This window comes from Talaromyces amestolkiae, assembly GCF_001896365.1.
Source record: "Talaromyces amestolkiae strain CIB chromosome Unknown scaffold10.1, whole genome shotgun sequence".
NCBI classification, from domain to species: domain Eukaryota; kingdom Fungi; phylum Ascomycota; class Eurotiomycetes; order Eurotiales; family Trichocomaceae; genus Talaromyces; species Talaromyces amestolkiae.
Genome location: NW_024468046.1, coordinates 780,335 through 805,360, shown reverse-complemented (window position 1 = coordinate 805,360; position 25,026 = coordinate 780,335). Strand labels below are relative to the sequence as shown.

Sequence of the window (25,026 nt, the reverse complement as noted above, 5' to 3'; positions counted from 1 at the left end):
AAGTATATCGTGACTGTGAGTCAGTCGATGAACGGTCAATCGGCTATAAATAACCATGGCATGATGGTTATGAAGCTTGCTTGTCTCTTATTTCTTTTTCATTTCTAAATTATATCCCCGCGAAGTGTGCTCTCAGAGGGCCATATCGTCTGCCCCGCGCAAGCTGACAACTACAACGTCATTTCTCTCGCATGAGCGTTACCAGTCTATAAACTGCGAACGGAAGCATGCTAAKTTCTACGCGGGCGGCATGGAAAAGTGAGTAAATTGCCCGTCATCTTGCATATGCACTTGCTATAGACACTGACACTCAGAAGCTGCCGCCGCCACCATCTGCCTCCATGGCGGTGCGAAACGACTAGTACAAACGTCCTCCTTTGAGATATTCCGCGATGTCTCCTCTCTGCGCGACCACCGGCGCCAGCTGCAAAAACCAATGCGTACAGTCGGTTTAGTTCCTACGATGGGCGCCTTGCATGACGGTCACATGTCTCTGATTCGACAAGCGGCTGCCGAAAACTCGGATATTTTTGTGAGCATCTATGTCAATCCGACTCAATTCGGAGTGAACGAGGACTTGGGCAGTTATCCGCGAACTTGGGAGGCAGACTTGGAGAAATTGGAGAGGCTCAACACTGAACTAAAGGGAGGAAGTTCGGCCAGTGGCTCAGGAGGGGGTACTATCACCGCGATTTTTGCGCCCACGGGTAAAGTCATGTACCCAACACTGCCACCGTCCTCAGAAATCAATGGTCATGGATCCTTTGTCACAATCACACCGCTTGCTACCAAGCTAGAGGGAGCATCTCGACCTGTTTTCTTTAGGGGTGTTGCGACAGTCTGCACCAAATTATTCAACATTGTCAAGCCGGACCGAGTGTACTTTGGCCAGAAGGATGTGCAACAATGTGTTATCATCAAGCGAATGGTCAAGGATTTTCACATTGATACCGATGTACGGATTGGACCCACCGTTCGCCAACCGGATGGACTGGCAATGAGTTCGCGGAATGTATATCTCGGCAGCCGTCGAAGAAACGTTGGCCTCGTACTATCCCAGGCATTGCGCGCTGCAGAGAAAGCTTTTAGGGACGGCAAAGTTTTCCGGCAGGATATACTAGGGGCTGCGACGGAAGTTGCAAATAACAAACTATTAGAACAAAAGGGATTGAAGCCATCGGAGCGGGCGCTGTTTGAAGTGGACTACATCTCCCTTGCGGATCCGGAATCGCTTGATGAGGTTGATACGATTGATGCTCGTCGGGGAGCTATTTTGAGTGGCGCAGTGAAGATGTTGCCGATTGAAGAAGCCCAAACAGGTGAGAAGCTAGGGGTTGGCGACGATAAGATTGCGGTGCGTCTGATCGATAACATCATACTGTCGCCGAGGGATTGAATTACGTGCATGCATGTTCAAAACCAGGAAATGGGGACCATGTATTCCATTTTACTATACTACGTAGTACGTAGTAGCATACCATGAGTTAGACAAAGACCATTGTTGGTAATCAAGTTAGAGTAAATTGATCATTGGCGCGGATGGCGATATCCCCACTTTCCGGGAGTCGGGAACAGCCGAACCTTTTCCTTTTCCTTTTCTTTTCTTGCCGTCTCGATTCAGTTTTACGTCCATGCTTCTAGACTCGTTGATGGATACGTACTACATAGTACTATACCTACGTTCTATGTATGTATGTTGCGTCAACCAGACTGCACGCTATCCATTCCGCAATGCATATAATACTACCCCAAGATATGTATAGTTGTCTGTGTAAGGTCATGGATCTGTACTCACCGCTTGATTATCGTCCCTGCCTTCTCTCGATCATGTCAGGAACAAAATCCCTAATGTTCCAGTGCGTGCTCCCAAGAAGTGAACAAACAACGCCGAGATAACCGAACAACTCGCTCCATTCAATTCTCCGAGGAGATAGACGAGGGGTGCCACTGTCATCTCCGAATTCAATGAGATGCATGATTAGATGCATCAACCCAGTGTACATCGTACGTAAGTAGCATCTAGCCTCACAAGCCCGCGTACAGCCTCCGAATCACATCTCAGAGCTGGCGAGGTCAAGGAGCAAGGGAAAAAGCAAGCTAAGGCCAAGCCAGCCGCGTTGCAAATGCGCCGGACTTGTTGGGATGTGGTTTCCTCCTTTCTCTCACTCGTCGGATTGGCAGGACGCTAGTTTTAATCCTGGTTTGCGATTCGTTTGAGGGCCATTGTTCGAGTCAGTTGGTCTGGGCTGCTGTTTGATGAGTTATCGTTGAGCAGATGTGTACTACATACTTCTTGATTTCATCTTGACCTTTTCATATTCTTCTGTACACTGTAGACTGCCCTTCGTTGCTCCTGTCTCCTCACAATACATATTATGGTCATGGATTCGCAGCAAGTCAAAATAGATGAGCACACAACCCAGGTCAATAACAAACAGAATAAGGGTACTGCTATAACTCATCTATTCTATTAAGAGCTACCTCCACGCACTACTCCATACTGACATTCGGCCCCCTCTAAGTTAATTGGCATCGACTAGGCTAAGCCGTCTCTTTCTCAAGAACTCCGATCGATCTTTCTTTCTTCCTTTACCCTTCTTTCTTTTTTCTTTATCAAGCCTTGGACTCCACCTCAACCAGTGTTTTGAATTGTTTTCTCGTATGAGGTGATATTCATAAATCATCTCATCGAGACCGCAGAGTCTTTGAAATATAATACACTCTGCCCAGCACTTCGTTGTGTCTTGGGCCCTTCCCCTGTCACGCCTTTCCCGCGACCCGACCCGACTACCAAACTTACCAATTACCGGCTTGACAGGAAGACCTTTTTTTCTTCTTTTAAAAAAAGAGGGTGCTTGCAGAAAATATGGCTGCCAACCCCATGGACGCCCTGCAATGCTTCACCTCCATCAGCGACAGCGTACCGTCCTGGATCACTCGAGTCACGGAATTGGCAGCGCACACCTCACGGAAACAGGCCGAATTTTCCGAAGAATTCAAACGTCTCGCTACAACACACAGTCAATTATCAACAACACAACGACGACAAAAGAATAGCTCTGTACATTCGATCAGACCGGGCTCTGATTTGCTATTGAAACCATCTGGGGCGGCCCTCGATGCTGCGTCTAATGTGTCCGGGGACAACACAAGTCTTATGGTCCGCATGCGTCGTCAATTGATCATATACTACGACAGCCATACACAAGCCCAGCTCGAGCAGACGGTGCGCGATATAGGAAATGCCCGCAATTGTCTCCGTAAAGGCAAGATGTCGCAGCTGATGCGAAAATCGACCAATGGACTGGACATGTTTGCTGCTACTAGCCGATCGCGCGAATCGCTTCGCGGATTGCAGCTGCCCCCTCTGGAAGGGTTTCGAAGGAGAACTAACGGAGCACCAACCATCACCACCACCACCAACAACAACAACAATCAGAACGATTCTGCATTTGAATTTGCCGATAAACAGTTAGATATTGCACAGAGCCTGTGTGAGACTGCCGCTCATCAATTCCTTCGCACGGGAGATTGTGCAAAGGAACTAGAGGATATGCTCGCCAAGTTCAAGATTGTACTTCAAACAGCTACGCAGGAAGCGACTCGACTACGCGAAGAGAAGGAGCGACAAGCAGCGCAGGAGCAGATGGATGGTTCTCCGAAAATTTCTTCTGGATTCAAGCAGCTTCACACGGTAGAGGACGATAAGCCGCCTGAGCCGGGTTCGGCGACTATCGAGGTTGATGATGCGGTATCAGATTCTTCTATTTCGATCGATATAACGGCATTCCGATCGAATCGATTCCGGATGTGATCTACATCCTCGCTTTACATCATTCATTCCTTTTTTGCATTAATCTACTCATCTCAGCACGCATCTTTGCATCATCATCGTTCATATTTGGCATACATTTTAGCGAGCACAATCATTTTTATTTGGCGATTCATCATTCATTTTTCTTCTCTGTCTTGGAGCGATCACGTTCAGCTTCAGTACATACATGCCCTCATCCATCCTTCTTGCTTACATACATACATATACTCTGACGGGTATGGCGTTGGGAACCCGTTTTATCTGGGAAATCATGAAACAAGTTATTCAAACAATACAATCTATTGGCCTAAACCCACGTAGATCGGCTCTGATCTTCAATATTTTATGACATGCGTAGTGGCTTKTACACACTGTATGCTTGATTGAATTTGAATCATGAACTTTGAATCCTGAGTATGCTTTGACACACTGCGAAGTGGATCGAAAACTCTCCTCAAAATTGAGATGATCATTAACCTTTCTACGCGAGACGCCGTTAGATCCACCTGGAACCCTAAAGTATGTCAATCTCCGTTTTGACTTCTTTTGACTTTCCTCAAACAGTAGGTACTACACATTGTACATTGTACACAGTATGTCTGTGACAGCAGTCTGTCACAGAAACGAATCGGATACTGGCCAATCGACAAACTTGCTTCCTTCCCAGTAGCACGCTGTACAACCCGGATTTTTCAGATATCAGGCAGAAACTTTTGTGCTCGGAAAGAGAAGAGGGCAGTTGCAGCGACGATCAGCGCTTTTGAAACTGGACTGAACAAGTGACAGGTCAGATACGTTACGCAGGTAGCCAGCCAGTGGGTAAGAGGGGTACGTAACCTTGCCTACTAGATTGGCGGACTGCATCTGACTCTAGGTGTATGCTATGCTTAGCGAAATGTATTGAGACTTTTCAATGTATTGAATTATATGAGGTGCCGAGAATCTTCAGTGCTGGTTATGTTATTAGGCCGTTGGGAGTATCTGACGTGGCAGCCGAGGCTCGTAGACAACGACAGTCACTTGACCGTGAACATTTCTGCAGCTCGATCCGATGAGGCCGGCAGTACGTATTACATGCATTGCCCTCTTTCTTCCTTTTGTCTCCCTTGTTAAGGTTGTATGTGGCGGATACGTTATCCGATCGAGTACCTTTACGTCTCTCTCTCTCTCTCTCTACCCGTCTCTCCTCCGTGCTAAATATGCACACGCACTACTCCAACTTCCACCTCTTGTAGATACCGTAGCAAGTTACACAACTACATCGGCCAAACCTCCAAAACAGGAACTTGCTCTCTCCTGACCAAGTTCTTCTTATTAATACAAGTTCTGTAAAGCGATACTGCAAGCTAGGTATGGAGCTGGAATGCAGGACCGCAGATTCTTTGTTTGATGATATCAAATTGATATATCTCGGCTTGCCCTAACCGATGTAAGTAGACCGACCGACCGAGGGGTACTAAGAACGTCAGACAAAAGAAAGTCGTCCACGCGTGGCCAAAGCTCGTATAGCTTTGACAATTCCTTGATATGTCAATATCGGGTCGGATGTCGCCGAAGAGTCTATGTCAAAGGGAGAGGGTTTCTTTGTTTGTCGAACATGGCGCTATTGAGTTAATCAGGATACGCACGTACCAGCTAAAAATCCTTGAAACTAGCCTTTTAGTTACTTCCTGTGATCGGCCGGAAGATTTTAAAACATAAAATGGGACGAGCGTTGGCTGGAGTTGCATTGCATTTGCATACGCAGTGAGTGCAGCCCGTGCCGTCTGCGGGCACATATTTCTGCATCTTCCGCACAGCATAGACCAGCTGAGCATTGATAGTTTAGTTCTTCGTCTGTTTAATTGATTACTAAGGAAATATGTGTGTGTAGGTCTATACGAGTCCTGTGCATGGATTGAATCCTTTTCCTTGTTCTCTTATGATGACCTGTTGAATGTAAAAAGACCTAAGTATGATGGAGTAATCTCTGTACGCAATATAATAGTGGGCTATCTCAACCTAAGTTATGTAAGTGATGGATAGCTTTTGTCGTTGATGGTGAATATTCGAATTTAACTCAAGACCGAGTTGAACTTTTGGATCAGCTTGACAAACCACATCGAGCGTGTGGCGTAAGTAATTGACGGATTTACATCTAGAGTGCATCAGAGAGAATGAATTTATAAGCATTGCAAGAGTTTAGACGTACTGTAGAGACGGAGATGTGGCAGTGACCAGAGAAGAAAGAACGAATGACAATGCCACGTAAGAATTACCTAACTAAGTAATTTTATCGTGTTAGCCCTAACTCCAACGTTTATGTCAACCTCACTTTACTGTGAAGCTGTGAAAAACACTCTTTAGATATTATCACACTTTCGTAATCTTGGTTGAAGGTTGATTATTTAATGTAAGAATGTACATTTATCCTTTCAGCTAATGTTTACAAGCTTTGGGTGAGCTTTTGGCTAGTCGCTACTCGACGATTACATTGATTCTGTCGTGGCCATTCACTTGCTCACCTACACAATAGACTGAGTGACCATATCCTACTCTGTCTAAGTTTGCTAGTATGTTTGACATTAACGAGTATCATCAGTCGAAGCTTGAGTCATGCTATGAAGAGATTCGCCCAATATGTCGATTCGCAGCTGCCGACCTTTTCTGCCATGACTTGATAAATGGTAGACCGGATATAATCGACGTTTAGTATTGCTGTAAATATCAAAGATAATAGATTGGGATTTGCGTTTGACTGATAGAAGTTTAGGCCTGAGGTAGTGGCGTGTGTCCAGAACGGAAGGAGCAGGTCACCGGTCAGCGAACGTAATTTCCACCTCGACCAACAGCTCCAACTCTCTCAATATCAAATCTCTGACAATCCCCTCAATTCTCGAGTCGACACCGCCCGTCTTTGACTTTTTAAATCTGTGAGTGGTAGTTGGCTTTATTCATGACAAGCAAAACCTCTCAGCACTACCTATCTGCACCACCTTATTTCTCTTTCTCCTGATGAGATACTCACATTTGATAATCTTTCATTGTCAACTTTAGAGTCAAACGGCTTTGTCACCTGGGCACTCCGTGAAACCTTGCAATCTCTCTAAACTGTGTGATTCGCCATCATTTGATGAGGCTCATTTCTCCAGCTAGAAAAGAGTGTGCCCGGTGACTCAAGCTGAGATACCTTCACGATGCCCCAATGACTATTTAAACGACTTGAGGTCGAGTCCAAATTCTTCTTCCTCTTTCCTCACTACCCCTCCATACTCGTTTTCAACTCTTTCCTTCGTTGATGCTATTTCGTTTCTTACCCAACTCCACAGCATCTTCTAAGATGTCACGCTTTACAGCACATGACTCGGGGCTGCAAGCCATCATGAACTACTCAAACATGCGGGGTGTAAGTTGTCCACTCCCAAGATTTACCAAGTCGTGCACAGTATCGTACTGACCCACGAATATAGCTGCTTGGGCGTACACCTGTCAAATCCGGACAGCCAGGGGCTGGGCACCAGCGTAGTCAAAGTTTCGAATTCCATACAGAGCTCGAAAAATGGGTAAGACGTCTCTTCCTGCTGAAGACAGTCCAATATGCTGACAGTTTGAAACAGGCAAAAGAGATGGGAGAGTCCCGGTCAAACGACGACAAACCTTCCGACGACAGCAAAGGCCCTAAGCGTGTTCGAGAAAGCCCCGACCCAGAGACCGAGTCGACCGTTGCGTCTCCTGCGAAGAAGCAGAAGACAGAACCTGAAGACGACGATACCGTGACCCTGGGTCAGGACGATTATTCGATCTGGGACGCTTTGCTATACGGGTCTTCGTACCCAGGCATCACGGAGTCGTTGTCTCCGTCTTCTCCTCAAAGCAAAGAACCCTTGCCTGATATAGGCAGTATTTCAGACGAAGCGCCCACCATTCCAAAATCCTGGAAGTTCAAGATTTGGGAGGACGAGGATGCAGCAACCGACAATGACAGCATGGCAGGTCATGCGGGGCCCTGGGTTCCTCTGTCCGAAGACAGGGTTCCTGAGCACGACGATGAAGACAAGGAGAACGACCCTCCTGAGTTCGATGTGGCCGCGCAGGTAGTAGACGATGTTTCGGAATCCGAGGATTATGACCTGTATGTGTGGTCGCGTCAGTTCCCCCGTACCATTCTCGGCGAGCTTCAGCGAAACTGAAGCATATCCAAGTGAATGTAATTCCGGCGGTGAACGTCTTCCTTTCTTGTCTTCTTTTTGCTTTGTGAGTCTATGAAGGGCTTACAATCGTCAGCCATTGGTACTGACTTCTGTCGACACTTGTGCAATCTCTTGTCAGCTTTCAGTTTCCTTTTTCATCTGTTATGCTGTGTCGAGACATGACGTGTTATGTATCAATACTTCTTTTATCTGCATGTTGATCAGCTTTTATGATGTACGATTACGAGTGTTACGAAGAATACGAACAACAATCCCAAATGAGTAAAACGCGCTAATTGAGCCCGTATCGAAAATACACTCTTTAATTTCAAGTTTGCAATTCTTTTTATTTTCACCTGTATCAATACACCCTACCCTGTAAACGAAATACCACGACAGACCCGTAACAACGCCGTATCGTACCGCCAATGAAGTTGTAAGGATTGAACAATTCCGAGAATTCCGAATTTTCTGTTTCTGTTACCCCATACTAACCGAGTCAGAGGGCGGAGACTAGATCGTTTTAGGCAAATTACTGAATGAGGACAATGATTGAGATGCTTGTTGTTACAGAATCCAGGACGTAGTACTTACACAGTACGTGCTGCCCTTGATATGGGATTTTAAGAAGGACTCGTAAGCCTTCGTATATAACCATCCAATTCGTACTCTTTCCCTGTAGCCTGTAGGCCAACACCGGCACGTATTCCGCTTTTTTCAGGGCGAGGCATGTCAGCGCATCGTTCGTTTCATCCTGCGTACTGACTAGTCTGTACGTACTTGCACACATGTCAGTCATCCAACCGTTACAGACTTACCGGCAGCACACTTCCCATCTCAGAGGATCGAGCAGGGGGTACGTAAGTCCTATTCTTGGCACATTCAAGTAAGCATGGCAAAACGAATTGCCGCAGGATAATCACTTTGCCTATAATATGAACTAACTTAAACATCAGCAATAGGTTAAGCTTGAGCGTTGAGCATTGACGCTACGGGCCAACATCGTTTTACCTACTAACTATTTATGGAATTTATTTCCAGAACAGGATATACATAGCGCCCGAGCCCAGGACCAACATCCTACGTGCTTTTGATAACAGTAACGGTATGGCGAGGGGAGGATCAGACACTCTTCGCATTACTTGCCTAAGCGGGTATAATGCTCCGGTGGATAGGAACTACACAACCACACCAGGCAGCTTTCGGTCTTGCGGTTAGGGCTTACTCTACACATCTCCGTCGAAGTTCTGGACAGCGTCTCGAATTGGAAATAAGGGCCTTTTCCCTTTTTATCGATCACCTCATCTCGATGTGATGGAGCCGAGTTGATGAAGACTCAAAAATTGCGAGATACGAACTACGAAAAAAAAAAACGGCAGGKAGAGAGAGGGTCGTATCGCACCAACGTCGTATACAGTCGTATCTAGACTACATCGAGTACCCTTACATCCTCTTTTGGCAAATAGTAAACCGTATCTACACACGTATCTCCGTAGGTAGTACCTACTATGTACATGGGCCGGAGTACACGAATGTACGTACTCCGTCCTCACATCAAACACAGACAAAAGTCCTTCCCAATACAGCAGTACATCCTCCACATATAACGCCTATCTCCTACGGTATTCAATAATAAAACAGTGATATAGCAGTTCGTCTGGATACGCGTGCACCGATGACACAACCTCATGCCATAAGTAAGACGGACGTCTACGGAGAACTCCGTAATTCATTTAAAAAATGAGCCTACATATATGTACGTATTTAAGGTCGATACGGAAGCTTGCTTGACTAACCAAGCTACCGAGTTAGTTAACTAAGTTAGCTGACACGGCGATGAGTCAGTGATACCACTGTCTGCTATTATAGCTTTGTACTTAATACAGACCGAGTAGCGCCGATACGTCAATTGTACTTGCCTGAACAGGTATGCAATATGCAGTTTTGGGTTTCCTGTTTCGTATGGTACAATACGGCGAGGTACATATTGATGTATATATTTATCAGGCCAAAAGAGACGAGTCTTCATATTCGTGGATATAAACATCAGGTATAGACAATAAATAGAAAGCCGAAAAAAAAAGGGATTGTTAGCTAATATACCGTTCCGAGACTTGGATAGTACAAAAGACGATTATCATGTTGATAGCTTCAAGTGCAGGGAACTTATTATCGTATGGTATATTCAACCAACGTCAGACCGAGGTATAACAATGTATATAAGGTATAAGGTATAGGGTATCAAGCAATCACATGAGCTCCATATATATCGCACACATCATTACCGCAACAGATTAGAAAATTAGAAATAAGCAGAAAAAAAAGACTAGTAGTAGATCTTCTCCTCGTAGATAGGAGGAACGGTGTCGCTGTTCCATTGCACATTACCCTTTTCGTCAATAAAGGCGTCTTCGTCCGTGATGTCAATGACGCGAGACGTGTGCTCAACTTCCTGCTTGCTGACACCCAGCTCGTCGCGGGGAACCCACAACAATGGAACTTTCGAGGTGATGGAAGGATGGAAGTAGGCGTCGCGCTCGACTTCAGTTGGGTATTCGGGGATCTCGATGTGGGTAGGGACAAGTCGGCGCATAGTGGGATAGTCGGCATAGATATCCGGACGAAGGAACTTGGTGAAGAAATTGGGCTTCTTGTGGGGAGCAGGCAGTACTGACGGGTGAGGGACAGCGGTGCCCTTTTCAGCAGTGTCAACACCATCGTGGTAGCCATTGTGCTCCTTGGATGCACTTTCAACAGGAACATCAATGCTGTCTGAAGCGGTGGGTGTGATCTTGTCGCGAGCTTCAGCCAATAGAGACTCTTCCTCAGCTTCCAAGTTCTTGGGGAGGTAGTTGAGGAGAGGACCCAATGCTGCGTTGAGAGATACATGATATAGAATTGCAAAGATCAAGAAGATGATCATCAAAACAAGAGGTCCGGTGCCGATGGGTTGGTCAGCAGCAGCAATGGCGAACAAACCAATCAGACAGACCACTGCAATGTACACACCAACGAGTAGATGTTGAAGTGCACGAGCGTAAATACGTCCTTGGGTATCGATTTGTGCATTCGACACGTAAAGCAAATTGTAACGGAAAGCAAAGTAGAAAAGGTAAAGACCGACGGTAGCGAAACCCATGACCAAAGGAGCGATGATCGAATAGGTAATAGCAATAACACCCAAAAGAGACATGGGTGGGAGGACAGTTCCCCAGCTCAAACCAGCCAGGCTCATCCAGCGCTTGTACATTTTACGAGGAGTCTTGTCGAGGAACTTTCCGAGCACCTTTCCGAGAATGAGGCCGACAATGCCAAGCAAAGCACCAGAAGTAAAGGTCAAGCCTTGGAGGACGATATAAGAAACGTAAAAGTTGGCGGCCTGAGGAAGATGGGCAGCCAACAAGCTTGCGGCGTCGGTGGGTTTCTGGATAATCTCCTCGACCACGGCGGATGCCGCAGAAGAAAGTGTCGTGACCAAAAAGACTTGCACGACCTGGAAACCAAAGTAGGCGTTCTGAGTCCACAGCTCAACTGCAGCTGCTGTTGGGGCACCACCAAGTTTCGCGCACACTAAAATATTAGCTTGATCTACTAGACGAACGAGGAAGTATACGTACAGCGAATGATGATAGGCAACAAAGCCATAAGAACAGACAACAGAACCGAAGGCAAAAGACCAGTAATGACACCACGGATGAAGGTGGGAACACTGTTGATGAAGCCGAGCCATGGGAGTTTGGCAATCAAGCTATCGATATTCGAGATGGCACCAACAAAGGCGACGGGAATAGCCCAGAAGACAACCAGAGCGCAGATGAAAGCGACGGTAGCAAAGTTACGAACGACGCGCTCCCACCACATGATACGGAGGTTAGACCAGATAACTTGAGTGGGATCAACACCAATGTATCGGGGAGCCATGTGCAAGGGCTGGTTGTGCGCGACAGATTGATATGCGGATTGAGCATCGTTCTGGTTGTAGAATTCCACAAACACGGCAGAGACCTTTTTCGCGTCAGCAACGCGGTGCTTGTCTTGTTCCTCCTTAATCTCAGGGCTGAGGCGTTCAATTTCAGCGCGGGCCCAGTCAATAGTGTCAACCTTCTTTCCAATCAAAAATTTCAAGCGATGAGTAGGACGGTCCTTGGGCTTGACCCAGCGGGCTGCGACAGATCCCGACTCGGTGTGGTCACCTGTGGCTTCCAATTGCGCGTCTGCGTTGGCGTTCTTCTTCAACGCCTTGGTACGGTTGACGTTGGCTTGTTTAATCAACGAAGTTTCAGCGCCTTCCAGTTTCATAGCAGCTGCGTCTCGGTCCTTGACCTTCTCCTCCAGTTTGCTGGTATCGGTGGCGATCCAAACGTTCTTCACACGATCGGTGCCAAACATGCGACGCAGCTTCTTCTCATCTAGATAGTCCTGAGGAACAGACGCAAACATGACGGTTCGGGAGGAAAGACGATTGGCATAGGCCGGAGAGAAAGCATAAGCCTGGCGCAGATTGATGTAAAAGATACTCTCGCGGGTCACCAAGAAGAACACGAAGCCAAAAAAGATCCAACCGACGAAAGCGTGGGCGAAATATCTCGCTTTGTTCTTCACATTAGACATGGAAAGAACGTCGAACTGAGAGTTGCCGACACCTCCAGTCGCATTGATCGGGAATAGGATAGGCCAAGTAATGCAGCAGCCGACAAAAGTCATGACCACGAGCAATTTCATGTAACGTAGCAGAAGATAGGCGTCCAAAGAGTGGTGCTGGAGCACATATGTGTCGGGTATTTTGTACATGGCGATGATCCAGTTCCACAGACCGGTGGGAGAGCTTGGAGTTCGTTCATAGTCGCGTAGGGTCGGTAGAAAGGTACGAGGCATGTAGTTACGGCGGTAGATTCTGCGGAGGATGATAAAGGCCAGGACCATGGCACCGGCGATTATCAGCGCTGGGACGAGAGTTGAGAGGAAGCCCGAAAGACTCGTGGGAGCGGCAGATGTATCATCCTGTTTTATCAGCTCTATAATTGTTCAGAAACACACAAGGCTCGAGACTTACAGCTCTTTTGGCGACGGAGCGCAGGCCTGACAGGCCATCTTTGAGCCACGCCATGCCGCGATCAATGGCGCGTTAAGAGAGTTGAATTGAAGTAAATAGTCAGTAATCGAACAAATGAAATAGATATCGTGTATAAAGGTTCAGATTAAATATAAAAGTAAGACGAAAAAGAAGAAAAAAATGGCAGTCCCGCAACACGAGGTGAGACGAAAAATGGGAGAAGGCAGGCGAGATGGGCCCAAAGTGGGAAACGAGCTAGCTGCAAGCTAGCGACACTACGTAGCTTTGTGCCACTTAGCTCGAAGTTTAATCGCGTAGGGATGTGATTTCGATTGTTTCACCGATGGGAGCAATGCCAATTGATGTAGGCAATGCAAACAGCGAGGTACGGTCTGTCCGAGGATGCCTACTCGTCGATAAGTATGTACTCTGTGGTATCGATCTGGAGGGAAGGAAAGGGGTCGGCTTTGTTGACCTTGTTTATTCGCGCTAGGCCATAACCAGCTCTAGTCGATCGATCTACAGCCACAGGACTCTGGATGGCCAATGGTGTGCCGTCCTGCTCGCAATAAGCTCGACGCCAAGCGGCGCCGGTCTCGGTGTGGCAGCACGTGATTGGCTGTGTGCTCGCCATGTCATCATCCCACTCGCAGCTGCGAGGAATTATTGGACGATCGCCAGATCTTGATATCATGACTTTTGAGATCTCCTCATTCCTTGGGCGGCCATTCATGATCGCAGCAAACAGGAATGTTCCTGCAAAAAGAAGCGCGAAATTGCATCACCTCGACAACAAAGGAATGCTGCATCATTTCGCCGAGTCTGTACGGACTGTTTATGTAGTTAGGCGCCAACGCATCCTCGGCCACACCGAATGCAAGCCACACCACGCMCCAGCCACACCCCACGCCTCAACCGAATCACTCGCGCCATCCCTGTCTTTTCTCGTTTTCGCTCGGCGTTTCGCATGTGCTATTTCTAGACAGATTGAGGTTACCCGAATTCTGATCCATGCCATATTTTGTCGAAGTTATTACCCTGTAAGCCACTGACGCTGCTACTAGTCTTACAACGCCTCTTATATTCTGCCAGTAGTGGCGCCAGAACTGGCGGAAAAGACATTTGTTTGCTTTCAATCGAAGAAAGGGAACTTTGCATGGAGAGGGATTACGTATGTCTTGTAGGGCTCAATGGACAGTCTTATCGGGACGATCAGAGCGAGGCATGTCGATCGACAAATTGACAACAATGCGCATTGACAATGACGCTACGTAATTGTACTTTCGACTGACTCTGATCCAGAGTCAATAGTCCTCTGAAACTTCGGACTATTGATGCTTTTTGCATCTAGCCTGGAGATCGACACAGTTACGCGAATCTCGTAACTTCGTAAGTTTGCACTCGGCGCTCAATCCGGGTTAGTGCGGAAATATTGTCCCTCGGTAGTTGGGTCTAGACTACGAGCCGGTCGGCTATTTGGCGACGCCTCAATTTATATAGAAGTATGGTAGGTTTTGGATTGAATTTGAGTATGTACACGTAAATCTGACCAAAATCACAATTTTAGGACAATGTGATTCGCTTGCTTGAAACTCTGAATATGAGGGTATTAAACAAATACAATAGATGGTGGACTATCGAAATTTGATTGTGGTCTTATGGCCGTTTGTGTTGGAGCCGGTAATCAGTTCGCGCCCTGATTCTCTGCACGGGTAGTGGAAAGAGTCTTTGAGACGGGTCCTGGATGCGTGGAGTCGTGGCGTGGCGATGTTCAGCCAGCCGGTCGGTACGTGGTGACCAGCGAAACTTTCTGGCTCGGTACAGGTATATATTCGGCTGTCGCGAGGTATGCACTCGTGTGCAATTCAAACGTTGTGGATGGACGCTTCTCCAAAGCTCGTCGATGCGTGATTGCAGTTGGAGGTGCCCTCTCCTGAAGGAAACGAGTAGTGTGCTTTGATGGTATCGACAGTATCCCGCTAGTTAGCGAGCTTTATGCTTCATCTCCTGTAAACCCTTTTCAAACGCCTCCACCGTCGTAACCGGGGGTAACAACATCAAATATCCCAGAAGCATCTCATTAAACCGAAATTGCAGCTCAAATGGTAGCCGCTTGTGAATCTGCAGCAGGTCGTTGGTCCGCCAGGCTCGATCGGGTTGCCTCAAATCGGAATCAAAGCTCTCTTCGAGCAGGAAGTACATGAATGATTCGCATGCCGGGTTGCGATCCAAGCTGTAGTCTGCGATGATTCGAAGCAAGTGATCAAGAAAGCGCACCACTTTACTCTTTTGTTGTCGGAATTCACTCAATGCCAGTACAATGTAGATAAGCGCCGCAGTGCGAGCCCACTCGGTTGTTGGTCTGTTCACATTCACGACAAAGTCTCGATTCTCGAGAGGGACTTGGCTGGGTCGAGGTCCGCTCGACAGTATCTGAAATAGAGGACTGTCAAACTGGAAGGTTGCCGACCGTTTAGGCACTTCCTTCAAGTAATTCTCATCATTGTCTGCCGTCATTGCCTGATGCGCCACCTGCAAGAAATCCACCATTTGGGCCATCTCATCTGATGTAACTGTCGATGAGCGTGGATCCATCGTGCCGAGAACGTAGAGGAGAAAGGGTCGAGAGGCTGCGTTGGCTGCATTCACAGCGTTGATAGACTGCCGTTGGTGATACAGTTGCAATTCTTTGGCTTGTTGGGCATATTCGCATGCCCTCTCCTTGTCACCAAACCTTTCCTCTTGGAGCGCCAGTCCAGTCAGCGTCAGAGAAAGACTTTCTTCGTCAAAAGGTTCGGTACTGCGGTATGGTCGCTTGGTTGTCAACGCCTGTCGAACTCGGGATTCGTAGAAATGAACCCTCGAGCTATCCTTGTATCCGTCCTCTCGTGCAGGAGCTAGTTTAAATTCTAAACGAGCACAGTAGCCCAAAACCACTGCCTCAAATGTAGTCCGATTGCGCATCGCTTCCTGAAATATTCTGTTCTTCATATGTGAATTTTGGCCAGACCAATATGTGAGTCGAGAAATCCACATGTCGGTCAAGTGTTCTTCGGCCCACGGTACGCTGGCATCAAACGCCAGTGTTGCGAAGGGGTCATTTCGGAGTCCAGTCAATGAATCTGTAAGAGGAGCGACTGCGTTACTGATCTCTTCGGTTTTGTAGAATGTAGACTTCTGCTAGACATCAACCTCTTGATCATATAACCTTGAAAAACCGTCATCTTACCGTTGTAATCACCCCACGTAAAGGCTTTGACTCATTCGCACCACTATTGGCGTTCGACTTCTTCATCCAAGGATACACTCGAGGTTCGCGACGAGAGTGCCGGTCTGCGTGACTTGCTAGCATATTTTGCTTTCTCTTTGCCTGGATATGATGCCGCATCACATGTGCACGTTTCTCCCGGGTCGAGGAAGCAGGGTCAACAAAGAAGAACGATTGACTTTGTTGTGGCCCATTCTGGCTCGCTGCCGCAGTAGCAGTCGACCGTTTCTTCACTCTGGCTGGGTTGACTTCAACTGTTGCCTCTTTTGCCAGAAAGTATCAGCAAGAGCTTGATCTGAATGACGGTCAAGGCTCAAGTGTCTCTTACCTGGGGACGACATCTTGAATAGTGTAATCGTTTTCTGTACTTTGCACCCCTCCGCACGAGCAGTCCCCGATAGCGTTGCTAACGGACTGGGAGTTTTCAAAACGAAGATGCAAGGATATGTGCTCGTGCAAGTGTTTAATATTTAGACTTTGCCAGAGCAGGTTTGGGGAAGGCGTTGATCTAGTCCCAGCATACAAGGCAATGAAGAGGAAAGATGGGGAACTTCCTTGTTAGGCAGGTGCCACGGTCAGAGCCCTCTCACTAATCGGCAATTCAAGGCTGGGCTTTGGGATGGATCTGACAGCACTAACGGGCATGTATCACAAGACAAGAACGAATAGAAGACCAGACTATATTGTCCATAACTTGGGCAGTTTCCGCAGAATCAAGAACAAACCCTGGGCGCCGCCGTGAAGGCCATTCGCCCGGGCGTCCTTCAACGGACCCATCAAACGTATTAAGGTGAATAATATGGTGGAGTAGGGCAAAATCCCGAGCCACGGTGGACGTCGATGAAACGGACGTAATAGATACTCCAGTGGGAATATCGAATCTACTATGGATGGCGCCGCGTGGTGAGAAGAGGACTGTGTTGTATGGATGAGCCAGTGAGAGCGCCGTATGGTGTTGGTTTGCGGCGGTTTGGGTGGAGGCTGGCACGGAACGCCGAAGTTTAGCTCACTGACCTGCTGGGCACCTTAGGACAGATTAGGAAGTAGGTGGAAGTTAAAGAGTCCCAAAACTTCCCAGTATCATGCTGCTGCATTCTGATACGTTGTGGCTCSTGAATAGCATCGTCAATAAGACGGCTAAAATTGGCGGACCGGGATAGAACTTGTACGGGCTATTGCATACTCGCGATGATACACAGTCACACACCACCAGAATACCTAGCACTGGCAATGATAATATCGATTCTAAGGACAGGAGTATCCGACCACTTTCCATATTGAGAATAAGGAGATCGGTGGCCAGCAGTAGCACAAACGCCTGTCATCAAGTCTTCTCGGATTCGGCTGAAATGTCCTAAATTGGCAGCTGGTAAGGAAAGCGCTGTCTGTATTGTACGTTTTCTGTGTAATATCCCGTATGATTGGTTACCTGTAATGTATGTCCGTACTAATCTCCGAATGAAGCCTAGCGTGTGGCTAGCAAGAAAAATTACATGGCTTTCGAATCCTGTTTTTTTGCAAACAGGGGAACAATACAGAGTGATGCAAACAGTGCAAATATGTACACAGAGAAAAACCACTTTACGCGTCACAGACCGGAACAACCAAACTCCGGCACGCGTCGCGTCTTGTTCGTGTTCCTCGTCTAATTATTCTCAGAGCGTTCACCAAAAAAACACAGCCAAGTTTGCTTCAACACATCAACACAATCACAAACACACAAACAGAACCCAGTGCTCATCCAGAATCGAATAATACTTTCACAAACCGATCCTCCTATCTGAATTCAACAAGCGTCTCACCACCGCTCGGTGGCCTTCACAATGTCCTCCCTGTTCGAAGCCGTCCTGCGATCCGAGGCGGGATCAGTCAACGGTGGACAATGGCCTCAATCCGATCAAGTGTCCAGCGCTCGCCCGCAATTGCCATCAGAGAGCAATGCGCCCATGAGCGATATGCAGGCACTCCCAGATGATGAAATCGTTGGCGCTGCAAATGGCGCCGTCAACCGTCTGCGAAATCCATATGCAACTGCACCCACTCCAGTCCGCGATTCAACCGCCGAAAAAGTGCAACAGGCTTTTGAGAGGTTTCTAGAGACTTTCCAAGAAGATCCTACAAATCACGTTGCGCCCCCTCCTTCGTCGGCACAACAATATAGTGACAAATACTACATTCAACAAATTCACGGCATGAAATCATTCGACCTTTCTACACTCTATGTCGATTATAACCATCTCGCAGCGAGCGAAGACGATGCTTTGGCCGGGGCTATTGCAAGCCAATATTATCGTTTCCAGCCTTTCCTCATCCGAGCTCTGCACAACCTCCTTCTCAAATACGAGCCCAGCTATTTCGTCTCCCATCGCCAGCCAAATAGCAACTCCTCACAGGGAACTGTGGCAGCAAATGCCAGTGCCAATGACGTTTCTCAAGAAGAAACTTTCTTAATGAATAGGAAGACACGTCACCAGCAGACGGATCGAGTGTTCTCTTTGGCTTTCTACAACTTGCCGTTAGTGTCTCGACTACGCCAACTGCGAACGTCACACATTGGCAAGCTACTGTCCATTTCGGGAACAGTCACCCGGACATCTGAAATCCGACCTGAGCTTTCGCTCGGAACATTCATTTGCGAGGGATGCCGAACTCCCTGTACCAATATCGAGCAGACATTCAAATACACTGAGCCCTCTCAGTGCCCGAATCCCACCTGCGGTAACCGAACGGGTTGGCGCCTTGACATTGGGAAGAGTACATTTGTTGATTGGCAAAAGATCAAGCTTCAGGAGTCATCACACGAAATCCCGACTGGAAGTATGCCGCGTACCATGGATATCATTGTCAGAGGAGAACAGGTCGATAGAGCCAAGGCTGGAGAGAAGTGTATCTTCACAGGAACATTGATTGTCGTCCCTGATGTTAGCCAACTGGGCTTGCCTGGTATGCGCCCTGAAGCAAATCGTGACAACGGAGCTTTCCGTGGTAGTGATATCGGGGGTGGAGGTGTTTCCGGTCTCAAGTCCCTTGGTGTGAGAGATCTCACTTATCGTCTCGCATTCTTGGCTTGTATGATCACCCCAGATTTGACCACTCCCGGTCAGCCTACGACTCAGCAACTCACCGGCCAATCCCAGAACATTCTAGCATCATTGAACCAGAATGAACAAATTTCAGAAGACGCCGAGTTTGCACAAGAAGCCCTCCTACAGACCTTTACTCCGGCCGAAGTTCAGGAGTTGAAGTCTTTGGTCGAAAGTGAACACGTTTACCAGCGACTAGTTAACTCAATTGCTCCTATGATTTACGGCCATCAGTCGATCAAAAAGGGGCTTTTGCTGCAGTTGATCGGCGGTGTGAGCAAGAGTACGGAACAAGAGGGGATGCAGCTGCGAGGTGATATCAACATTTGCATTGTCGGCGATCCTTCGACCAGTAAGAGTCAATTTTTGAAGTAGGATTTCATTGCTCCTTTTGATAAGCTTGTACTTACGCATTTTAGATATATCTGCTCGCTGCATCCACGAGCTGTCTATACCTCTGGTAAAGCTTCATCTGCTGCTGGTTTGACGGCTTCTGTTGTCAAAGACCCAGAGACTGGCGAGTTTACCATCGAGGCCGGTGCTCTCATGTTGGCTGTAAGTTCATCTTAAGTTTACTTCTGATGCAGACTTGACTAATGAACGCAGAACGGAGGAGGAATTTGCGCCATTGACGAATTCGACAAGATGGATGTTGTAGATCAGGTCGCTATTCACGAAGCCATGGAACAGCAAACAATCTCGATCGCCAAAGCTGGTATCCACACAACCCTCAACGCACGAGCATCCATTCTCGCTGCTGCCAATCCCATTGGTGGCCGATACAACCCTAAAGCCACTCTTCGCTCCAATCTTAATCTCAGCGCACCCATCATGAGTCGATTCGATTTGTTCTTTGTGGTTAGAGATGAACCCAATGAGCAAGTTGACCGCAACTTGGCCACTCATATTGTCAACGTCCACATGAATCGAGATGAAGCCGTTGAGCCTGAGATAAGCACTGAGCTACTCCAACGCTATATCCGACTAGCACGAACATTCAAGCCCGTCTTTACTGAAGAGGCAAAGGCGGTGTTGGTGGAGAAATACAAGGAACTAAGAGCAAACGATGCCCAAGGTGGCATTGGCAGATCATCCTACCGTATCACTGTTCGTCAATTGGAGTCTTTGATTCGCTTGTCGGAGGCAGTTGCCCGAGCCAACTGTGTCGAAGAGATCCTCCCCAAATTCGTCCGAGAAGCATACAACCTTCTCCGACAGAGTATCGTCACTGTCGAAAAGGACGATATCGAAGTCGACGAGGACGAAGAGAACCAGCAAGCTGCGCAAGCGGACGCAGATGATATGATGGACGAAACTCGTGACCGGGACGGCGACAGCCCAATGGCCGAGGACGGCGAAGCMCCAGCCGAACCACAGCAAGAACAACAATCCTCTCGTCCCCGAACGACCAAGATCACATACGAGAAATACACAAAGACACTCAACCTCCTCGTCCGCCGCGTCATGGAAGACGAAGCCGCGTCCGGCAGCGGCGTCGAGCAAGAGGAATTGCTGACCTGGTACCTCGAACAAATCGAATCCGAACTCGAGAGTGAGGAAGATCTTCAACGAGAGCGTGGCTTGGCCAAGAAAGTGCTCAAGCGTATGGTCAAGGTATGTCCCATCCCCCTTTCCTTTCTTCAATCTATCACACCAAAAACTAACGCTCACTGTGTAGGATAACATCCTCATGCCCATCAGGGGCCAAGGCCTCATGGACGAAACCCAAGAGGATCAGCGACCCGAAGACGCCGCGCAGCCCCAACTCGTCTACGTGCTGCATCCCAACTGCGCGATCGAGGATATAGATTTAGATTAATACTTTGACTTTATTATTTATCTCAATTGAATAATGATGATGGGCGATTATGGTTTATTACGGGTTCAAAGCGGTGGTTGGGTGCCTGCATTTCTGTTAAGGGGGTTTTTTGCATGTTCTTGCATTTGTTTTTGATGTATGAAAATTAGTCATTTTTTATGATTCCCAATATGATGATCATTCTTGTTCTAAATCTTCTTACGAGGAGCTCCCCCGAGTCTTCTTGATTAATTACATGCATTTTGAAACTATTTTTGAAAATTTGATAACAATCTGGTGACCTCCCGTGGATCATAAACCATTGTATGCACTCTGAAATATCCCTAAATAATAACCACCTGGTGTCCTCCCAAAAGTCATATGCCCAGCAAATCATAAGTCGTTAGTCAATAGTCATTAATCATCAGTCATCAATTCTCTTCATGGAGTCGAATTCTGACCGTCCCATCAGCAGAGCGTTCAGCAACGCCGAAGTGATCAACCAAATGACCTTGAATTCCAACTGAGGGGAGCCTCGCGTCTCCAATTGCGCCTTCGATATCTTTCAGTTTCAGCTTCTGCAGGTCCATCATAAAATCGTCAATGGTATTCTGCGCCACCAATTTGACGATCTCGACGTCGCGTTCCTGTCCGATGCGGAACAGGCGACAGAAGGCTTGTTGCTGGATTGCATCATTCCACCATGGCTCAACCAGAATACACTTATTTGCAGCCGTGATATCGAGATCCGTGCCACCAGCTTTGAGGGAGGCGATCAGGACTTTTATTTCCGGCTTGGTCTGAAAATCTCTGAGACTTTGCGTGCGGCAATCAGGTTTCATGTCTCCTGTCAACTGTAGACAGCACGTATGTTAGACTGCTGAGTGTAGATCAGCATCGAAAGGAGCGGACCTACCATTGTAACTACCCATCCCTCTGTTTTACACATGTGCCAGAATATTTTCGTCATGGCACGGAATTGCGTAAAGATCACAAGTTTGGTATCAGGGGCATTCCTGAACCACTCTCGAATTACATCTCGTGTCTTTAAAACCTTTGAGCTGGGCATGTCGTGGCCTGCAGCTGCCATCCAGTCGGTCACATCATTGCCATAATCCTCCGCTGCAGCGAGAGCTCTCTCAAAATTTCTAAGCATACCCTCGGCCGAGGTGATGCTCTTTTCGGCCTTTTTGGCTTGTCTCGTGGCGTGCATGAGCTCCTCGAGTCGCACGTAGATGCCACGGTTGATGTCAGCCTCATTACTAGTAGAATCTGCGACAGCGCTCTGAAGATTTGCCAGATTTTGTTCATCGTCCAAAATCATCTTCAATCTGTCCTGGACACAGAGTATGTGACTGTTGAGCATTCGCAGTTTGAGGATCATAGTAAGGAAACTTCTGCTCTGCTCTTCTTCCTGGCCTGCCAGGCTATTCAACTGGTTAATGAAAGAAGCGACAAGCATTTTGTAGAGAGCCTGTTCGATTGCGAATGGCTTCACGAACTCCGTCTTTTCGTTCAGATTCGGGAGTGTTACGATAGGACATGAAAAGAGTCTTGAGCGATGAGTGCGCCTAAAGACGATTTTCTGGACGATATTCACAAGGCGTTGGTTCGATACATCGCTTCCCTGTTGTGGGAAGGTTGAACAAGGTGTAAGTCTTTGCGAAAAATCCATCTCAGAAAGGCACTCACATTACAAAAGTTCGAGACGAAACTTGAAAAGCGTCCAATATTGGGGACCCCCAGGAACTTAAAATAGGCCCAGAACTCAGCACTATGACTGTAAAGAAATTAGCTTCTGAGGAAGTCACCCAATACAAATCTTGTTTCCCTGATATCACTTACTTGAGAAGAGGCGTCCCGGTCAATATCCATTTGTAATGCCCATGAAGTGCTCTGACTGCAATCGACGTCTGAGCTTCTGGGTTACGAATATGCTGTCCTTCATCTAATATGATGCGTCGGAAGCGAAACTGATGCAGTGGCCCGGCAGATTCCATGAAAACTTTCATTCCCCAGCGAACCAGTTCTTCAGGTGACATATTGTCTGGTTTTTCTCTTGGTTTGATAGGATAGGACATTCGGATTGCTTCATAACTTGTGAGACTGCCCTAATCAGTAATGACCACAAAAGAAGTAGTAATGGATGGAGAGACATACATGACCTTGCAGCGCATCAAGAGTTCGAGATCATCCGAACCGTTTTGGGAACTAACATAATGAAGAATAGGCTTCAAGACGTCGCGTTGGACGTGTTTATCAATTTGTGTTAGCCTGTTGTCTGTCAGCCAATGTGCCAGAACCGATCATCACATTATGTAGCTTCCCATTGATCAATCAAGCCTCTAGGAGCCACAATCAATGTGGTGTTGGCGTGATCCTCCAGTTCTTCATAGTCATCAACGATATTGGCTAGAGATTGTCAAATCGAGCTCTTTATACTTTTGTTATTCAAGAGGAATAGACTTACCCAGTGTTTGTATGGTCTTTCCCAGACCCATTACGTCGCACAGCATACCGCCTGTCGGCTGCTCCTTGGACTTCTCCCTCTCACGCATAAATGCTGCTCCTAGAACCTGATGATGATACAGACTGGATTTGAGATTGTTGTGCTTCCACGCGCCCTTTTTGTCAACTCTGGGTTTCTTTGTGAATTTTTTCGTGGCATCTTTCACCAATTTCACATCAGGGATCGCGTCGTTTCGAGCCTCCGGGGGTAGACTAGCAACCATCTCACGTAGGGCATTTTCTTTGTTGCCCAGATTGGACACCGGAATGGGATCTTTTCCAGCGTTTGCCTGTGCATCCGCAATGAGATCGGTGCCCCCCAGGGTCGAAACGTCAACATCATTGGCACTCGATCTCTTTCGACCTTTATCCTTGTTGTTGTTATTGATATTTGGTTTCAAGGAGGCCCCTAGAACACTTGCTCTTGGGATTTTTCCGGCACCGCTATCATCCAGACCGATCTTGACACTTTCGCGAATCTCAGCATGTGTCAAACGGGGAGTGCGTTCAATTCGTCTCTGGGGAGGGCCGTGGACGATAAAGAGCTCTTCATTGTCTGCATCGGGAGTTTGCTCGGGAATTGTATGCTGCTGCTCAGGATTTGACTGGGGGAGGTTCTCCAGCTGCATTTCAACGTCATCTGACTTGGTAACAATATCGTTCTGGGGAGTCCCCTCGCTAGGAATAGGATTTGTTGCTGGAAATTGCTGGTTGTGAACGATATCGATTTCGGGAGTTCCTTGAGTAGGAAAGGGATCTGATGCCGGGGTTTCGTCGATTTGCATCACATCTGATGTCGGAGTCCCTTCCACAGCATTGTCGCGCGTTGCCTTCATGTTGAAATATGATTTTGAAGGTCGCTACGTAGTATGATGTGAGTTCTGGATACTGGTTAGCTTGACTGAAGTAAATTTGAAGGAATGAAAGTGATAAAGAGTCAAGGAGAAGGTAGTGAAAGAGAAAATGTAAAAGTGAGACCCATGCCAGGCTCGAATAGTACAATAAACGAAGGAGAAATCTAGCTTGGTTAGATTGGAAGTGAGATTCACTTACTAGTTAGACAGAACCAATTCTAGCCCGAAAGTGAAGAGAAACAAGGGTTGAATGGTGATAAGGAAGTCCGGGAAGAAGAAGAAGAAAGTAAGGAAAAGGAGGATGGGGAGGGGCCTGTAAAGTGAGAGAGGGACTTACCTTGTGGTGAGTGGTTGGGGAAAGAGGAGACCGGGACGAGACAGGTAAAGTAGTGAGATAAGTAGAGGAAGGAAGAAGGTTTGAAAGGAGGAAGGAAAAGGGGAGAGATAGAGGTAGAAGGGAAGTCGACGAGGAGAAATGT

The 25,026-nt window shown here is 47.4% G+C and overlaps 8 protein-coding genes across 8 annotated transcripts; 4 read left to right on the top strand and 4 right to left on the bottom strand.

Moving 5' to 3' along the window:
- Positions 1-227: 227 nt before the first annotated feature.
- BHQ10_005751 (uncharacterized protein) lies at positions 228-1,396 on the top strand (the record flags this gene model as incomplete). The annotated part of the gene is made up of 2 exons (XM_040878261.1): positions 228-258; positions 315-1,396. 2 exons carry the CDS (start codon positions 228-230, stop codon positions 1,394-1,396), a joined length of 1,113 nt encoding a protein of 370 aa, XP_040734255.1.
- Positions 1,397-2,866: 1,470 nt separating this feature from the next.
- BHQ10_005750 (uncharacterized protein) lies at positions 2,867-3,814 on the top strand (the record flags this gene model as incomplete). The annotated part of the gene is made up of 1 exon (XM_040878260.1): positions 2,867-3,814. The coding sequence occupies one exon, from the start codon at positions 2,867-2,869 to the stop codon at positions 3,812-3,814; it is 948 nt and encodes a 315-aa protein (XP_040734254.1).
- A 3,361-nt stretch (positions 3,815-7,175) lies between these two features.
- Positions 7,176-7,983, top strand: BHQ10_005749 (uncharacterized protein; the record flags this gene model as incomplete). The annotated part of the gene is made up of 3 exons (XM_040878258.1): positions 7,176-7,199; positions 7,264-7,356; positions 7,411-7,983. The coding sequence occupies 3 exons, from the start codon at positions 7,176-7,178 to the stop codon at positions 7,981-7,983; spliced, it is 690 nt and encodes a 229-aa protein (XP_040734253.1).
- A 2,326-nt stretch (positions 7,984-10,309) lies between these two features.
- On the bottom strand, positions 10,310-13,090 carry BHQ10_005748 (uncharacterized protein; the record flags this gene model as incomplete). Its single annotated transcript, XM_040878257.1, has 3 exons — positions 10,310-11,553; positions 11,601-12,984; positions 13,037-13,090. The coding sequence occupies 3 exons, from the start codon at positions 13,088-13,090 to the stop codon at positions 10,310-10,312; spliced, it is 2,682 nt and encodes an 893-aa protein (XP_040734252.1).
- Positions 13,091-15,019: 1,929 nt separating this feature from the next.
- On the bottom strand, positions 15,020-16,645 carry BHQ10_005747 (uncharacterized protein; the record flags this gene model as incomplete). Its single annotated transcript, XM_040878256.1, has 3 exons — positions 15,020-16,213; positions 16,266-16,567; positions 16,633-16,645. 3 exons carry the CDS (start codon positions 16,643-16,645, stop codon positions 15,020-15,022), a joined length of 1,509 nt encoding a protein of 502 aa, XP_040734251.1.
- Positions 16,646-18,127: 1,482 nt separating this feature from the next.
- Positions 18,128-21,206, top strand: BHQ10_005746 (uncharacterized protein; the record flags this gene model as incomplete). The annotated part of the gene is made up of 4 exons (XM_040878255.1): positions 18,128-19,758; positions 19,807-19,942; positions 19,994-21,001; positions 21,066-21,206. 4 exons carry the CDS (start codon positions 18,128-18,130, stop codon positions 21,204-21,206), a joined length of 2,916 nt encoding a protein of 971 aa, XP_040734250.1.
- A 410-nt stretch (positions 21,207-21,616) lies between these two features.
- Positions 21,617-23,227, bottom strand: BHQ10_005745 (uncharacterized protein; the record flags this gene model as incomplete). The annotated part of the gene is made up of 4 exons (XM_040878254.1): positions 21,617-22,039; positions 22,102-22,812; positions 22,878-22,965; positions 23,031-23,227. The coding sequence occupies 4 exons, from the start codon at positions 23,225-23,227 to the stop codon at positions 21,617-21,619; spliced, it is 1,419 nt and encodes a 472-aa protein (XP_040734249.1).
- Positions 23,228-23,499: 272 nt separating this feature from the next.
- BHQ10_005744 (uncharacterized protein) lies at positions 23,500-24,529 on the bottom strand (the record flags this gene model as incomplete). Its single annotated transcript, XM_040878253.1, has 2 exons — positions 23,500-23,597; positions 23,656-24,529. 2 exons carry the CDS (start codon positions 24,527-24,529, stop codon positions 23,500-23,502), a joined length of 972 nt encoding a protein of 323 aa, XP_040734248.1.
- Positions 24,530-25,026: the final 497 nt, after the last annotated feature.